Source organism: Bubalus bubalis, chromosome 2 (assembly GCF_019923935.1).
Source record: "Bubalus bubalis isolate 160015118507 breed Murrah chromosome 2, NDDB_SH_1, whole genome shotgun sequence".
Lineage (NCBI taxonomy): Eukaryota > Metazoa > Chordata > Mammalia > Artiodactyla > Bovidae > Bubalus > Bubalus bubalis.
In genome coordinates this window covers 52664487-52679368 of record NC_059158.1, presented here as the reverse complement: position 1 = coordinate 52679368, position 14882 = coordinate 52664487, and the positions used below count along the sequence as shown (strand labels likewise).

Genomic DNA, 14882 nt, shown 5'->3' with positions numbered 1-14882 from the left:
TCCTTCATAGCTCCCTCCCAGAGGTACAGGTCCCATCTGGATTCCTTTGTCTCTTTCTTATTTCTTTCGCCCTACCTGTTTCGTGAAGATAAGCTGTCCTTGTTGAAAGTCCGAGGTCTTCTGCCAGCTATCAGTTGGTGTTCAGTAAGAGGTGTTCCACATGCAGGTGTATTTTTGATGTATTTGTGGGGAGAAAGGTGATATTCATGTCTTACTACTCTGCCATCTTGAAGGTCTTCCCCACAGTGGTCTTAAAAAGAAATGGCCTTCTATCCAAATTTAAATTTAACATGGACTCTAATACAAATTAATGTTTGTATTAATGCGAACTGACAGAAGTTCCTGCCAGTGCCACTCTGCTCTCATCTTGAAGAATCTTCAGTATCCATATGAGAGTAACTTATTTAAACTGTGTCTTTGATCTTTTATAAGCAATGAGAGCCCATGTTCACTTACTTTCATTTTAAAGATATGTTTTTAAGCCTTTGCGTTTCCTCTCCATTTTAAACTGATTCTCATCATACATTTATTTCTTCTAGGCTTTGGCACATCTCCACTTAATAGACTATGTCGGAGAACAGACTGCTTTGCTAATAAAGGTACATTAAATACTGAAATATAGTGTGCTCCAGCCACCATTCCTTTGATTTTTGTAAAAAAGGAAAAAATATCAGTTAGAATAGATCTCATTCATTATGTAAAAAATATAACAGGGAACCTGTTTTAGCCTATGTAGGCTAGAGGTGAAAAGAGACTTTTTTCAAGGAATATATAATTACAGATGCTCACAATTGTTATATTAGCCTTTAGTTGAAATCTTTCTAGGAAGGAGAACAATTGAGACAGCAGTCTCAGTAAGTGATGCACAGAGGTCTTAACCCAAGGTTTTTGCCAGGAAGTGAGGTCAGTGTGCCTAGTGTGTCATCTGGTGTCCCATCAGGTCATCAGGAACAGGGACACTCTGATTTCCGCACCACCCTCACCCCACACTGATCCAAGGGTTAGTTGGTTTGAGCATGGTTTGGAGTTACTACTCTGAATTACTCGTAGATTCTGTCCCAGGCTCCTGGTAGGTGTTGGAAAAGTCCAGATAGTGCTGTTTGTACACCAGAGTCGCCTTTGGTCTCATGTGTGGAAGAGGAAGGAACAGGAGCCCTGTTATCTCTTTGGAGTCCCCCATGTCCTACCATAAGATCCTCAGTGTGTGTGTGTGTGATTTTTTCAGCTATGGTAAACAGTCCTACTTTTATCTGCTGCTTTCAGATGGTCCCCGAAGATCAGCGCCTTACAGCTGCCATCATCCTGGTGGTCTGGGTCTCAGGCATCACATCCTCCCTGATTGACAACATCCCATTCACTGCTACTATGGTGAGTCAAAGTATCTTCCGTGTGATGAGGACCCAGATTTCACTTGCACACAACCTGGGCTCACCCTTCCTTTCAGAGGAAGCAGAGAGTGAGCCCTGTCTCTAGGCTGTGCTCACAGGTTTAGGGGACAGATGTGATGAATCCCAAACAGCAGCTGGGAGCTAAGGCCTTATAGCTGCTGTGGGTAGTGAATCCCAGGATGGCTGGTTTTTTTAGGGTGAGTCTGACTGGGAGTTGCCACCTCTCATGGAAAAGACAGTCTTTCTTTTTGGTTTCTTTAGAGAAAATTCACTTCAGTCACTCAGTCGTGTTTGAATCTTTGCAACCCCATGGACTGCAGTACTCCAGGTATCCCTGTCCATCACCAACTCCTGGAGCTTGCTCAAACTCATGTCCAACAAGTCTGTGATGCTATCCAACCACCTCATCCTCTGTCATCTCCTTCTCCTCCTGCCCTCAATCTTTCCCAGCATCAGGGTCTTTTCCAATGAGTCAAGTCTTCCCATCAGGTGGCCAAAATATTGGAGTTTTAGCTTCAGTGTCAGTCCCTCCAGTGAATATTCAGGGCTGATTTCCTTTAGGATGGACTGGTTGGATCTCCTGCAGTCCAAGGGACTCTCAAGAGTCTTCTCCAACACCACAGTTCAAAAGCATCAATTCTTTGACACTCAGCTTTCTTTATGATCCAACTCTCACATCTATACATGACTACTGGAAAAACCATAGCTTTGACTAGATGGACCTTTTTTGGCAAAGTAATGTCTCTGCTTTTTAATATACTGTCTAGGTTGGTCATAGCATTTCTTCCAAGGAGCAAGTGTCTTAATTTCATGGCTGAAGTCACCATCTGCAGTGATTTTGGAGCACAAGAAAGTAAAAACTCTCACTATTTTCCATGAAGTGATGGGACAAGATGCCATGATCTTGGTTTTCAGAATGTTGAGTTTTAAGCCAGCTTTTTCACTCTCCTCTTTCACCTTCATCAAGAGGCTCTTTAGTTCTTCTGTACTTTCTGCCATAATGGTGATGATGTTTCTCCCTGCAATTTTGATTCCAGCTTGTACTTCAGCCAGCCAAGCATTTCACATGATGTACTCTGCGTATAAGTAAAATGAGCAGTGTGACAATATATAGCCTTGACCTACTAATTTCCTGATTTGGAACCAGTCTGTTGTTCCAGGTCCAGTTCTGTTGCTTCTTGACCTGCATACAGATTTCTCAGGAGGCAGGTAAGGTGGTCTGGTATTACCATCTCTTTAAGAATTTTCAGTTTGTTGTGATCCATACAAAGGCTTTGGTTTAGTCACTCAAGCAGAAGTAGATTTTTTTTTTTTCTGGAACTCTCTTGCTTTTTCTATGATCCAACAGATGTTGGCAATTTGGTCTCTGCCTTTTCTAAATCCAGCTTGAACATATGGAAGTTCACGGTTCATGTATTGTTGAAGTCTGGCTTGGAGAATTTTGAGCATTACTTTGCTAGCATGTGAAATCAGTGCAATTGTGTGGTAGTTTGAGCATTCTTTGGCATTGCCTTTCTTTGGGATTAGAATGAACACTGACCTTTTCCAGTCCTGTGACCACTGCTGAGTGTTCCAAATTTTCTGGAATATTGAATGCAGCACTTTCACAACATCATCTTTTAGGATTTTAACTAGTTCAACTGGAATTCCATCACCTCCACTAGCTTTGTTCATAGTGATGCTTCCTAAGACCCACTTACTTGACTTCTCATTCCAGGATGTCTGGCTCTAGGTGAGTGGTTATCTGGTCTTTTTTGTATTGTTCTTCTGTGTATTCTTGCCACCTCTTCTTAATATCTTTTGCTTCTGTTAGGTCTATGCCATTTCTGTCCTGTTTTGTGCCCATCTTTGCATGAAATGTTCCCTTGGTATCTCTAATTTTCTTGAAGAGGTCTCTAGTCTTTCCTATTCTATTGTTTTCCTCTATTTCTTTGCATTGATCACTGAGGAAGGCTTTATCTCTCCTTGCTATTCTTTGGAACTCTGCATTTTAATGTGTATATCTTTCTTTTTCTCCTTTGCTTTTCACTTCTCTTCTTTTCACATCTATTTGTAAGCCCTCCTCAGACAACCATTTGGCCTTTTTGCATTTCTTTTCCTTTGGGATGGTCTTGATCACTGCCTCCTGTATAATGTCATGAACCTCCATCCATAGTTCTTCAGGCACTCAGTCTATCAGATCTAATCTCTTGAATCTGTTTATCACTTCCACTGTGTAAATATAAGGGATTTTATTTAGGTCACACTTGAATGGTCTAGTGGTTTTCCCTACTTCCTTCAATTTATGTCTGAATTTGGCAATAAGGAGTTTCTGATCTGAGCTGCAGTTACCTCCCATTCTTGTTTTTGCTGACTGAATACAGCTTGTCCATCTTTGGATGCAGAGAACATAATCTGATTTTGGTATCGATCATCTGGTGATGTCCATGTGTAGAGTCTTCTCTTGTGTTTTTGGAAGAGGGTGTTTGTTGTGACCAGTGCATGCTCTTGACAAAACTCTGCTAGCCTTTGTCCTGTTTCATTTTGAACTCCAAGGTGAAATTTGCCTGTTACTTCAGGTATCTCTTGACTTCCTACTTTTGCACTCCAGTCCCCTATAATGAAAAGGACATATTTTTTGGGTGTTAATTGTAGAATTTTTTGTAGGTCTTTATAGAACTGTTCAACTTCAACTTCTTCAGCATTACTGGTTGGGGTATAGATTTGGATTACTGTGATATTGAATGGTTAGCATTGGAAACAAACAGATCATTCTGTTGTTTTTGAGATTGCACCCAAATACTGCATTTTAGACTCTTTTGTTGACTATGAGGGTTAGTCCATTTCTTCTAAGGGATTCTTGCCCAAAGTAGTAGATATAATGGTCATCTGAGTTAAATTTGCCCATGCGCATTTTAGCTCACTGATTCCTAAAACGTCAATGTTCCCCCTTGCCATCTCCTGTTTGACCACTTTCAATTTTCCTTGATTCATGGACCTAACATTCCAGGTTCCTATGCAATATTGTTCTTTATAGTATTGGGCTTTACTTCCATCAGCAGTCACATCCACAATTGGGTGTTCTTTTTGCTTTGGCTCCGTCTCTTCATCCTTTCTGGATTTATTTCTCCACTCTTCTCCAGTAGCATATTGGGGACCTACTGACCTGGGGAGTTCTTTCAGTGTCATATCTTTTTGCCTTTTCATACTGTTCATGGGGTTTTCAAGGCAAGAATACTGAAGTGGTTTGCCATTCCCTTCTCCAGTGGACCAAAATTTGTCAGAACTCTCCACCATGACCCATCCGTCTTGGGTGGCCTTTCATGGAATGGCTCATAGTTTCATTGAGTTAGATAAGGCTGTGGTCCATATAATCAGTTTGATTAGTTTTCTGTGAGTGTAGTTTTCATTCTGTCTGCCCTCTGAGGGATAAGGATAAGAGGCTTATTGAAGCTTCCTGATGGGAGAGACTGACTGTGGGGGAATCTGGGTCTTGTCATGCTCAGTTCAGTTCAGTTGCTCAGTCATGTCTGACTCTTTGCAACCCCATGAATTGCAGTATGCCAGGCCTCCCTGTCCATCACCAACTCCCGGAGTTCACTCAGACTCATGTCCATCGAGTCAGTGATGTCATCCAGCCATCTCATCCTCCGTCGTCCCCTTCTCCTGTCCCCAATCCCTCCCAGCATCAGAGTCTTTTCCAATGAGTCACCTCTTCGCATGAGGTGGCCAAAGGACTGGAGTTTCAGCTTTAGCATCATTCCTTCCAAAGAAATCCCAGGGCTGATCTCCTTCAGGATGGACTGGCTGGATGTCCTTGCAGTCCAAGGGACTCTCAAGAGTCTTCTCCAACACCACAGTTCAAAAGTATCAATTCTTTGGCTCTCAGCTTTCTTTACAGTCCAACTCTCACATCCATACATGACCACAGGAAAAACCATAGCTTTGAATAGACTGACCTTTGTTGGCAAATTAATGTCTCTGCTTTTGAATATGCTATCTAGGTTGGTCATAACTTTCCTTCAAGGATTAAGCGTCTTTTAATTTCATGGCGGCAGTTACCATCTGCAGTGATTTTGGAGCCCAGAAAAATAAAATCTGACACTGTTTCCACTGTTTCTCCATCTATTTCCCATGAAGTGGTGGGACCGGATGCCATGATCTTCGTTTTCTGAATGTTGAGTTTTAAGCCAACTTTTTCATTCTCCACTTTCACTTTCATCAAGAGGCTTTTTAGTTCCTCTTCACTTTCTGCCATAAGGGTGGTGTCATCTGCATATCTGAGGTTATTGATATTTCTCCCAGCAATCTTGATTCCAGCTTGTGTTTCTTCCAGCCCAGCGTTTCTCATGATGTACTCTGCATATAAGTTAAATAAGCAGGGTGATAATATACAGCCTTGACGTACTACTTTTCCTATTTGGAACCAGTCTGTTGTTCCATGTCCAGTTCTAACTGTTGCTTCCTGACCTGCATACAGATTTCTCAAGAGGCAGGTCAGGTGGTCTGGTATTCCTGTCTCTTTCAGAATTTCCCACAGTTTATTGTGATCCACACAGTCAAAGTCTTTGACATAGTCAATAAAGCAGAAATAGATGTTTTTCTGGAACTCTCTTGCTTTTTTGATGATCCAGCGGATGTTGACAATTTGATCTCTGGTTCCTCTGCCTTTTCTAAAACCAGCTTGAACATCAGGAAGTTCACGGTTAATGTATTGTTGAAGCCTGGCTTGGAGAATTTTGAGCATTACTTTACTAGCATGTGAGATGGGGCCATGCTCAGTAAATCTTTAATCCAATTTTCTGTTGATGGGCGGGGTTGTGTTTCCTCCCTGTTGTTTGACCTGAGACCAAACTATTGTGGAGGTAATGAAGATAATGGCGACCTCCTTCAAAAGGTCCCATACATGCACTGTCTCACTCAGTGCCCTCAACCCTGCAGCAGACCACCACCAACCCACACCTCTGCTGGAGACTCCTGGACACACACAGGCAAGTCTGGGTCAGTCTCTTGTAGGGTCACTGCTGCTTTCTCTCAGGTCCTGTTGTGTACAAGGTTTTCCCTCCACGAGTCTGTTTTTCCAGTCCTGTGTAAGTTTTGGTGGCTCTATGGTGGGGTTAATGGCGACCTCCTCCAAGAGGACTTATGTCACACCCAGCTCTGCTGCACCCAGAGCCCCTGCCCTTGCGGCAGGCCACTGCTGACCCATACCTCTGCAGGTAACACTCAAACACTCAAAAGCAAGTCTGTCTCAGTCTCTGTGGGGTCTCCTGGTGAGCACGTTTTGTTTGTCTGAGTATCTCTAGTGGGTATGGGGTTTGATTCTAAATGTGATTTCGCCCCTCGTAATGTCTTGCTGGGGCTTCTCCTTTGCCCTTGGACATGGGGTATCTTTTTTTGGTGGGATCCATGGCTCAGACGGTAAAGCGTCTGCCTGCAATGCGGGAGACCTGGGATTGATTCCTGGGTTGGGAAGATCCCCTGGAGAAGGAAATGGCAATCCACTCCAGCACTCTTGCCTGGAAAATCCCATGGATAGAGGAGCCTGATAGGCTACATTCCATGGGGTCACAAAGAGTTGGACATGACTGAGCGACTTCACTTCACTTCAACATTCTCCTGTCAATGGTTGTTCAGCAGTGAGTTGTAATTTTGGAGTTTTCGCAGGAGATGACGAGTGCACATTCTTCTTCTCTGCCATCTTGTGGAGTATTCTAATCTATACCCAGACCATAACCAGTTATACAATCTCAAGGAAGAGCAGGTTGGTCCCTCACTCCAACGCTGCCCCTGCCTTATAAAAACTTCATTCCCTTCACACTCAACTTCCCCCAACCTGAACATTGGAAGAAAACCAGAAGACATTAAAAACAGTTGGAAAACATTAAAGACAATTGGAAAACATTAAAGACAGAGGCTGGTTGAAGGTGTTAATCTTTTTTTCCTACAAAGGCAGAATCTATTTTAACTGTCCAGGGTGGCTTCTTGGAGAAGGAAATGGCAACCCACTCCAGTATTCTTGCCTGGAAAATCCCATGGACAGAGGAGCTTGGCAGGCTGCAGTCCATGGGATTGCACTGAGTTGGACATGACTAAGTGACTGACACTTTCACTTTCACTTTCAGGGTAGCTTCTGATGCTATGGCCTGGAGAGGATTTTGAATTCTCTGTGTGATCTCGACACAAGCAGAGATCAAGGGTCCATATTACAGGCCTTTTACAAGGCTGTTGTGCCCTGCTCCTGCTGTGTCTTCTGACATCACTGATATTCAACTTAGAGCAGAATTGTCAATCCCTGGCATGACAGTGTAAAGGTGAGAAAAGGAAGCTGGAGTCCTGTCACAGCACCTGGGGTCACAGGTGTGCTGGGTGTATGTGAACACTTCTTATGTCTGGATCCTAGACAAGAGTATTCTCTCTTGTTCTTGTGACCTTGAGGGCTACACCTCTCTCACAGGACCTTAGAGTGACTGGGACTCTTCATTACCACATATTTCTTGAAATCACAGTGTCTGCTGGGTTGATGCTCCAGTAATCAAGCTATTGTTCTCCCATGGTCTGGGCTTGGTAATTCTGAGTTAATCCTGATTGTTTTTATTTGTTCATGAAGTCCTGAGATAGAGAAGTCGTCTGGATGTTGTTGAATGTATTGGTCCTGCTCAGTGGGTGCTATCAATAACTGTGGTCCCACAGAAGGCCAGGGGCAGAAGTACCTCTCAGGCAGGGTAAAGCAGAAGGGTCCTGGGCTTTGAGGTGCCAGATCAGTTTGTGTGTGAATTCCTTTCTTAGTTGAAATAGGGTGTATCCAGAACCTGCAGCTGCAGCCTGGAGGGTTTCATCAGTAAAACTTCATCTGTATTTCCTGAAAGCCAGGATGCTCAGAGCCAATGCACCCTACCATCTGGATGGCTTCCAGGTTTCAGGATCCAGAACCTCTCTTGGACTGAGCAAAATGGTCCCTGTCATTGAAAATTTAGATTTCTGTACTTTCTAAAAATATGACACTTTTGAGATTTTTCTTCTCTAAATTTTAAGTTACTTGAAATTTAAACTAAAAAAAAAAAAAATCAAGGGAATCACAGAGGATAGTATAGCAAATATCTGTATGTTTACCCCCCAAAATGAGGAAAATTTATTCTCTTTGCTCAGGTTTTCTTGTTTGTTTTGTTTTTAAGAAATAAAATATTATAGATGAATGTAATATTCTCTATTCCTTCTCTCAACCCCAATATTATTCTGTCCTTCCCTCTCCTGAGGGGACTAAGCTCATATATCTGAGGCATATTATTATGAAAGGATTAATGGAAAGATCGTGGTTTGTGTGAGTCAATGTGGGATGGAAACTATCGTATGAGAGAAAAAAAACCCAGCAGCTTCATCAACAGCTGGCAAACAGCTTCCTGCATCCCACAGATCTCTCAGCATGCAGTGGCTGCCTCAGAGGAGGGCCACTTGGGTTTTTGCCATAGTCTGGAAGTAGCATCAGATGTGACCTGTTATAGTCCTTGGATGGGAAGTGATCCCATGGCCCTGCCCAATTGCAGGAGCTTGGGTAGTATCTGGTACAGAGAGCTGGGTGGACACTGAGGTCTTACACAACTGTCCCTTCCTCCCTCTTTTTCACTTGTCTGTCTTTTTCCACTTGTTTCTCATTTTGGGAATGGTCAGGGGTGTGGTCTGTAGGATTTCATATTTAGATATCCCCGAGGTGTCCTTTTGAACTAGCATGTGACTAGTTTGCCATGTGTGAGAGCAGAGTTCTACACATCTACATGTACAAGCATGCCAATTGTTGTTAGAGCTCCTTTAGATTCACCATCCCTTCTCTAAACAGTAAATTCTGATAGAATGGATCACTTTATGGATTTATCTGTTTAAACTGACAATTCAGCACAGTTTCTCTGAGTACTATGCCATTGGATTAGGCATTAGAGGTTCCTTATCTATGTCTCGTCTGAATGGTCATTTCTTTCACATTGTGTAGAGTCTCTCTTCATCTCTGATCTGACCCTCTGCCTGATTTATCTTTTTCTTATTTTTTTCAATCATTTTTTAAGAATTATTTTTAAAATCTGTTTTTAGTTGTATTTTTAATATAAATTTATTTATGTTAATTGGAGGCTAATTACAATATTGTATTGGTTTTCCCATACATCAACAATGCCACGGGTGTACACGTGTTTCCCATCCTGAACCCTCCTCCCTCCTCCCTCCCCATACCACCCCTCTGGGTCATCCCAGTGCATCAGCCCCGAGCATCCTGTATCATGCATCGAGCCTGGTCTGGTGATTCGTTTCACATATGATGCTATACATGTTTCAATGCCATTCTCCCAAATCATCCGACCCTCTCCCTCTCCTACAGAGTCCAAAAGACTGTTCTATACATCTGTGTCTCTTTTGCTGTCTTGCATACAGGGTTGTCATTACCATCTTTCCATATTCCATATATATGTGTTAGTATACTGTATTGGTGTTTTTCTTTCTGGCTTACTTCACTCTGTATAATAGGCTCCAGTTTCATCCACCTCATTAGAACTGATTCAAATGTATTCTTTTTAATGGCTGAGTAATATTTCCTTGTGTATATGTACCACAGCTTTCTTATCCATTCGTCTGCTGATGGACATCTAGGCTGCTTCCATGCCCTGGTTATTATAAACAGTGCTGCGATGAACATTGGAGTACACATTTCTCTTTCAATTCTGGTTTTCTCGGTGTGTATGCCCAGCAGTGGGATTGCTGGGTCATAATGGCAGTTCTATTTCCAGTTTTTTAAGGAATCTCCACACTGTTCTCCATAGTGGCTGTACTAGTTTGCATTCCCACCAACAGTGTAAGAGGGTTCCCTTTTCTCCACACCCTCTCCAGCATTTATTGCTTGTAGACTTTTGGATGGCAGCCATTCTGACTGGCATGAAATGGTACCTCATTGTGGTTTTGATTTGCATTTCTCTGATAATGAGTGATGTTGAGCATCTTTTCATGTGTTTGTTAGCCATTTGTATGTCTTCTTCGGTGATATGTCTGTTTAGGTCTTTGGCCCATTTTTTGATTGGGTGGTTTATTTTTCTGGAATTGGGCTGCAGGAGTTGCTTGTATATTTTTGAGATTAATTCTTTGTCAGTTGTTTCATTTGCTATTATTTTCTCCCATTCTGAAGGCTGTCTTTTCACCTTGCTTATAGTTTCCTTTGTTGTGCAGAAGCTTTTAATTTTACTTAGGTCCTATTTGTTTATTTTTGCTTTTATTTCCAGTATTCTGAGAGGTGGGTCATACAGAATCCTGGTGTAATTTATGTCGGAGAGTGTTTTGCTTATGTTCTCCTTTAGGAGTTTTATAGTTTCTGGTCTTACGTCTAGATCTTTAATCCATTTTGAGTTTATTGTTGTGTATGGTGTTAGAAAGTGTTCTAGTTTCATTCTTTTACAAGTGGTTGACCAGTTTTCCCAGCACCACTTGTTAAAGAGATTGTGCTAAGGGGGAAGTTCATAGTTTTTCTCCTGTAATTGAGATCTAATCTTACTGCATTATGGTCAGAAAATATGCTTGGAATGATTTCAATTTTTTTGAATTTACCAAGGTTAGATTTATGGCCCAGGATGTGATCTATCCTGGAGAAGGTTCCGTGTGTGCTTGAGAAAAAGGTGAAATTCATTGTTTTGGGGTGAAATGTCCTTTAGATATCAATTAGGTCTAACTGGTCTATTGTATCATTTAAAGTTTGTGTTTCTTTGTTAATTTTCTGTTTAGTTGATCTATCCATAGGTGTGAGTGTGGTATTAAAGTCTCCCACTATTATTGTGTTATTGTTTATTTCCCCTTTCACACTTGTTAGCATTTGTCTTACATATTGCAGTGCTCCTATGTTGGGTACATATATATTTATAATTGTTATATCTTCTTCTTGGATTGATCCTTTGATCATTATGTAGTGTCCTTCTTTGTCTCTTTTCATGGCCTTTATTTCAAAGTCTATTGTATCTGATATGAGAATTACTACTCCTGCTTTCTTTTGGTCTCTATTTGCATGGAATATCTTTTTCTAGCCCTTGACTTTCAGTCTGTATGTGTCCATTGTTTTGAGGTGAGTCTCTTGTAGACAACATATACAGGGATCTTGTTTTTGTATCCATTCAGCCAGTATTTGTCTTTTGGTTGGGGCATTCAACCCATTTACATTTAAGGTAATTATTGATAAGTATGATCCCATTGCCATTTACTTTATTGTTTTGGATTTGAGTTTATACACCCTTTTTGTGTTTCCTGTCTAGAGAAGATCCTTTAGCCTTTGTTGTAGGGCTGGTTTGGTGGTGCTGAATTCTCTTAGATTTTGCTTGTCTGTAAAGCTTTTGATTTCTCCTTCATATTTGAATGAGATCCTTGCTGGGTACAGTAATCTGGGCTGTAGGTTATTTCCTTTCATCACTTTAAGTATGTCTTCCCATTCCCTCCTGGCCTGAAGAGTTTCTGTTGAAAGATCAGCTGTTATCCTTATGGGAATCCCCTTGTGTGTTATTTCTTGTTTTTCCCTCGCTGCTTTTAATATTTGTTCTTTGTGTTTGATCTTTGTTAATCTGATTAATATGTGTCTTGGGGTACAAAAAAGATCTTTACAACCCAGATAATCACGATCATGTGATCACTGACCTAGAGCCAGACACCCTGGAATGTGAAGTCAAGTGGGCCTTAGAAAGCATCACTATGAACAAAGCTAGTGGAGGTGATGGAATTCCAGTTGAACTATTGCAAATCCTGAAAGATGATGCTGTGAAAGTGCTGCACTCAATATGCCAGCACATTTGGAAAACTCAGCAGTGGTCACAGGACTGGAAAAGGGCAGTTTTCATTCCAATCCCAAAGAAAGGCAATGCCAAAGAATGCTCAAACTACTGCACAATTGCACTCATGTAACATGCTAGTAAAGTAATGCTCAAAATTCTCCAAGCCAGGCTTCAGCAATATGTGAACCGTGAACTTCCTGATGTTCAAGCTGGTTTTAGAAAAGGCAGAGGAACCAGAGATCAAATTGCCAACATCCTCTGGATCATGGAAAAAGCAAGAGAGTTCCAGAGAAGCATCTATTTCTGCTTTATTGACTATGTCAAAGACTTTGACTGTGTGGATCACAATAAACTGCGGAAAATTCTGAAAGAGATGGGAATACCAGACCACCTGATCTGCCTCTTGAGAAATATATATATATATATGAAGTTTGCTTTAAAAAAATAGGGTCTCTCTCTCTCTCTCTCTTTTTCTTTTTTGCAAAGTAATAATAGGTTATAAAAATGAAAATTAAAGGAGTAATAGAGGACTTAAAAATTAAAATGAATAAATAATGATTGTAAAATATATATCTAGGACCTTCTCTGGTGGTGTTGTGGGCAGTGTGGTGTCAGTTCATTTTCGGATAGTTCCTTGATCCAACTTATATTTCTCAAGATCTATAGGCCCCTTCCTATGTAGTCAGCACTAACTACAGGGTTTTAATCTATTGCACCTGTCACTTCTAAGGCAGTTCCCTCTGTTTTAGCTTCTTCTGTTTGGTGGTCTCTTCAGTGTCTGATTTTCACCCTGACACAAGGGGAGTGTTGGTGGACACTTTTTTTTTAGGCTCACTTGTTCAGTCGTGCTGTGGGGAGGGAGGGATGCTACAAACAAATAACACTGGCGTCTGTGGGGAGTGCTCGCAGTGTCTCAGCCACACTGGGCCTGCCCCTGCTCACGGTGCATGTGCCCTCCCCGCCCACACAGCTCAGGCTCTAGGTTGCTCCACCGGGAACCATCCGAGGCTGGCTATGGGCTGCATGCACCTCCCAGGTCTAAGCTGCTCAGGTTCAGGCACTCAGGTAGTCCTCAGAGGTGCAGACTCCATAGGGCCTGCGTTTTGTGCCCTTCCCAGGTCTGAGCAGCTCAGGTGATGAGGTGTTTGGTGATCCCGGTCGCTGTGACTTATCACCTCTGCCATCCCTGCCCCTCGGTTTTCTGGGTGTACAACTGACGCACCTTCTCAGGTGGATGATGACTGTCCAGAACCCCACAAAGTCTTAGTTAGCAAAGAAGCCTGCTTGCAATTTTGTAGATAATGTCTCTCTGGGGCTGTGATTGCCTCCTTCCAGCTCTGGCTGCCTGTCACTGGAAGGGGATGGTCTGCAGCCTGCTAGTTCTGTTCAGTCCTTTGTTCTGTGCATGGTGCTGGCGGTGTCTTAGGGCTTTTCGCATGGTAGCTATCCCACAGTCTGGTTTGCTAGCCCAAGCTAGTTCACTCTGATTACCCTTGGGGCATTCAGGCCCAATCCTTACTCTAAGTAATGCAGCCCATTCCTCCCTGCCCAGCCCCCGCCTGCCAGTGGCAGATGCAGGCGTCTCTGCTGCTTCTCCACTGGTGTAGTTACCGTTGGGCTCATAATCTGTGGGGTTTGATTATTTATTTATTTTTCCTCCCTGTTATGTTGCCCTCTGTGCTTCCAAGGCTCACCACAGACTCGGCAGTGAGAGTGTTTCCTGCTGTTTGGAAACTTCTCTCTTTTTAAGACTCCCTTCCTGGGATGGAGCTCTGTCCCTACCTCTTTTATTTTTTTGTCTTTTATATTTTTTCCTACCTCCTTTTGAAGACAATGGGCTGCTTTTCTGGGTGCCTGATGTCCTCTGCCGGCATTCAGAAGTTGTTTTGTGGAATTTACTCAGTGTTTAAACATTCTTTTGATGAATTTGTGGGGGAGAAAGTGGTCTCCCCGTTCTATTCCTCCACCGTCTTAGGACTGCCCGCTATACTTTTTCTTTTCTGATTCTTTTTCCCCTGTTATTTCCTGATTTCTCTTGGATTGATAAATCTCATCCTCTAACTGATTTGGATGGTGCTGATTTTATTCCTAAGTCTTTTTAGTGGGAATTTTTCTATTTGTAATGCATATAGTTGTATCTGCATTTCAATCAACAGTTGCAATCAACATGAGAAACAAAATATTGTCTGCCATATTAGTTAACAAAAGGCATTAACAAGGGACAGTAATCAGTGATTATAGCCCTCCACAGTGAACTGTGAGCCCTGAGACAACCCAGGATGTGAAAACACAGGATACTGGCCCCAGATAGCTGAAATGCCTATCAAAAGAATGATTTCAGTGAGTCAAGACTCTTGTATCTTCCTATATATGGAGAAGAGTTAAATTCCTTAACTTGAGATGTCTGGTTTTCTTTGCTTAACAATAATTTTTTTTTGACATTTAGATAACCTGTCCTTTGTTATGAAACTCATATAGCCTGGCTCCCCCTCCTGACCTCTTTGGAGCAGTTTTCACATGTTTATTTGAGATACTGCCTCCTGGGCTTGAAATCCTAAGAATATACACTGAATAAAACATGTGGACTAAAAAAAAAAAATATTCACAGCCTGAAAGTTGATAGTTATGTTTTATTCAGTGAAAATTTTTAGGACTCCAAGCCCAGGAGACAGCATCTCAGGTAACCCTGAGAGAATTGCTCCAAGGAAGCTAAGGGAAGAATTAGGTTATA

At 42.0% G+C, this 14882-nt stretch overlaps 1 protein-coding gene across 4 annotated transcripts in view; it reads left to right on the top strand.

The window, feature by feature from the left end:
• OCA2 (OCA2 melanosomal transmembrane protein) overlaps positions 1 to 14882 on the top strand; it is a 317417-nt gene that overhangs the window by 278704 nt on the left and 23831 nt on the right. For 3 of the 4 annotated variants that reach the window (XM_044932081.1, XM_025272557.2, XR_006546353.1), the window contains 2 exons: positions 540 to 599; positions 1264 to 1368. In XM_044932081.1, coding sequence (XP_044788016.1) covers positions 540 to 599; positions 1264 to 1368 — 165 coding nt within the window. The remainder of the gene's footprint in view (positions 1 to 539; positions 600 to 1263; positions 1369 to 14882) is intronic. The other variant, XM_044932080.1, reaches the window with a different exon arrangement.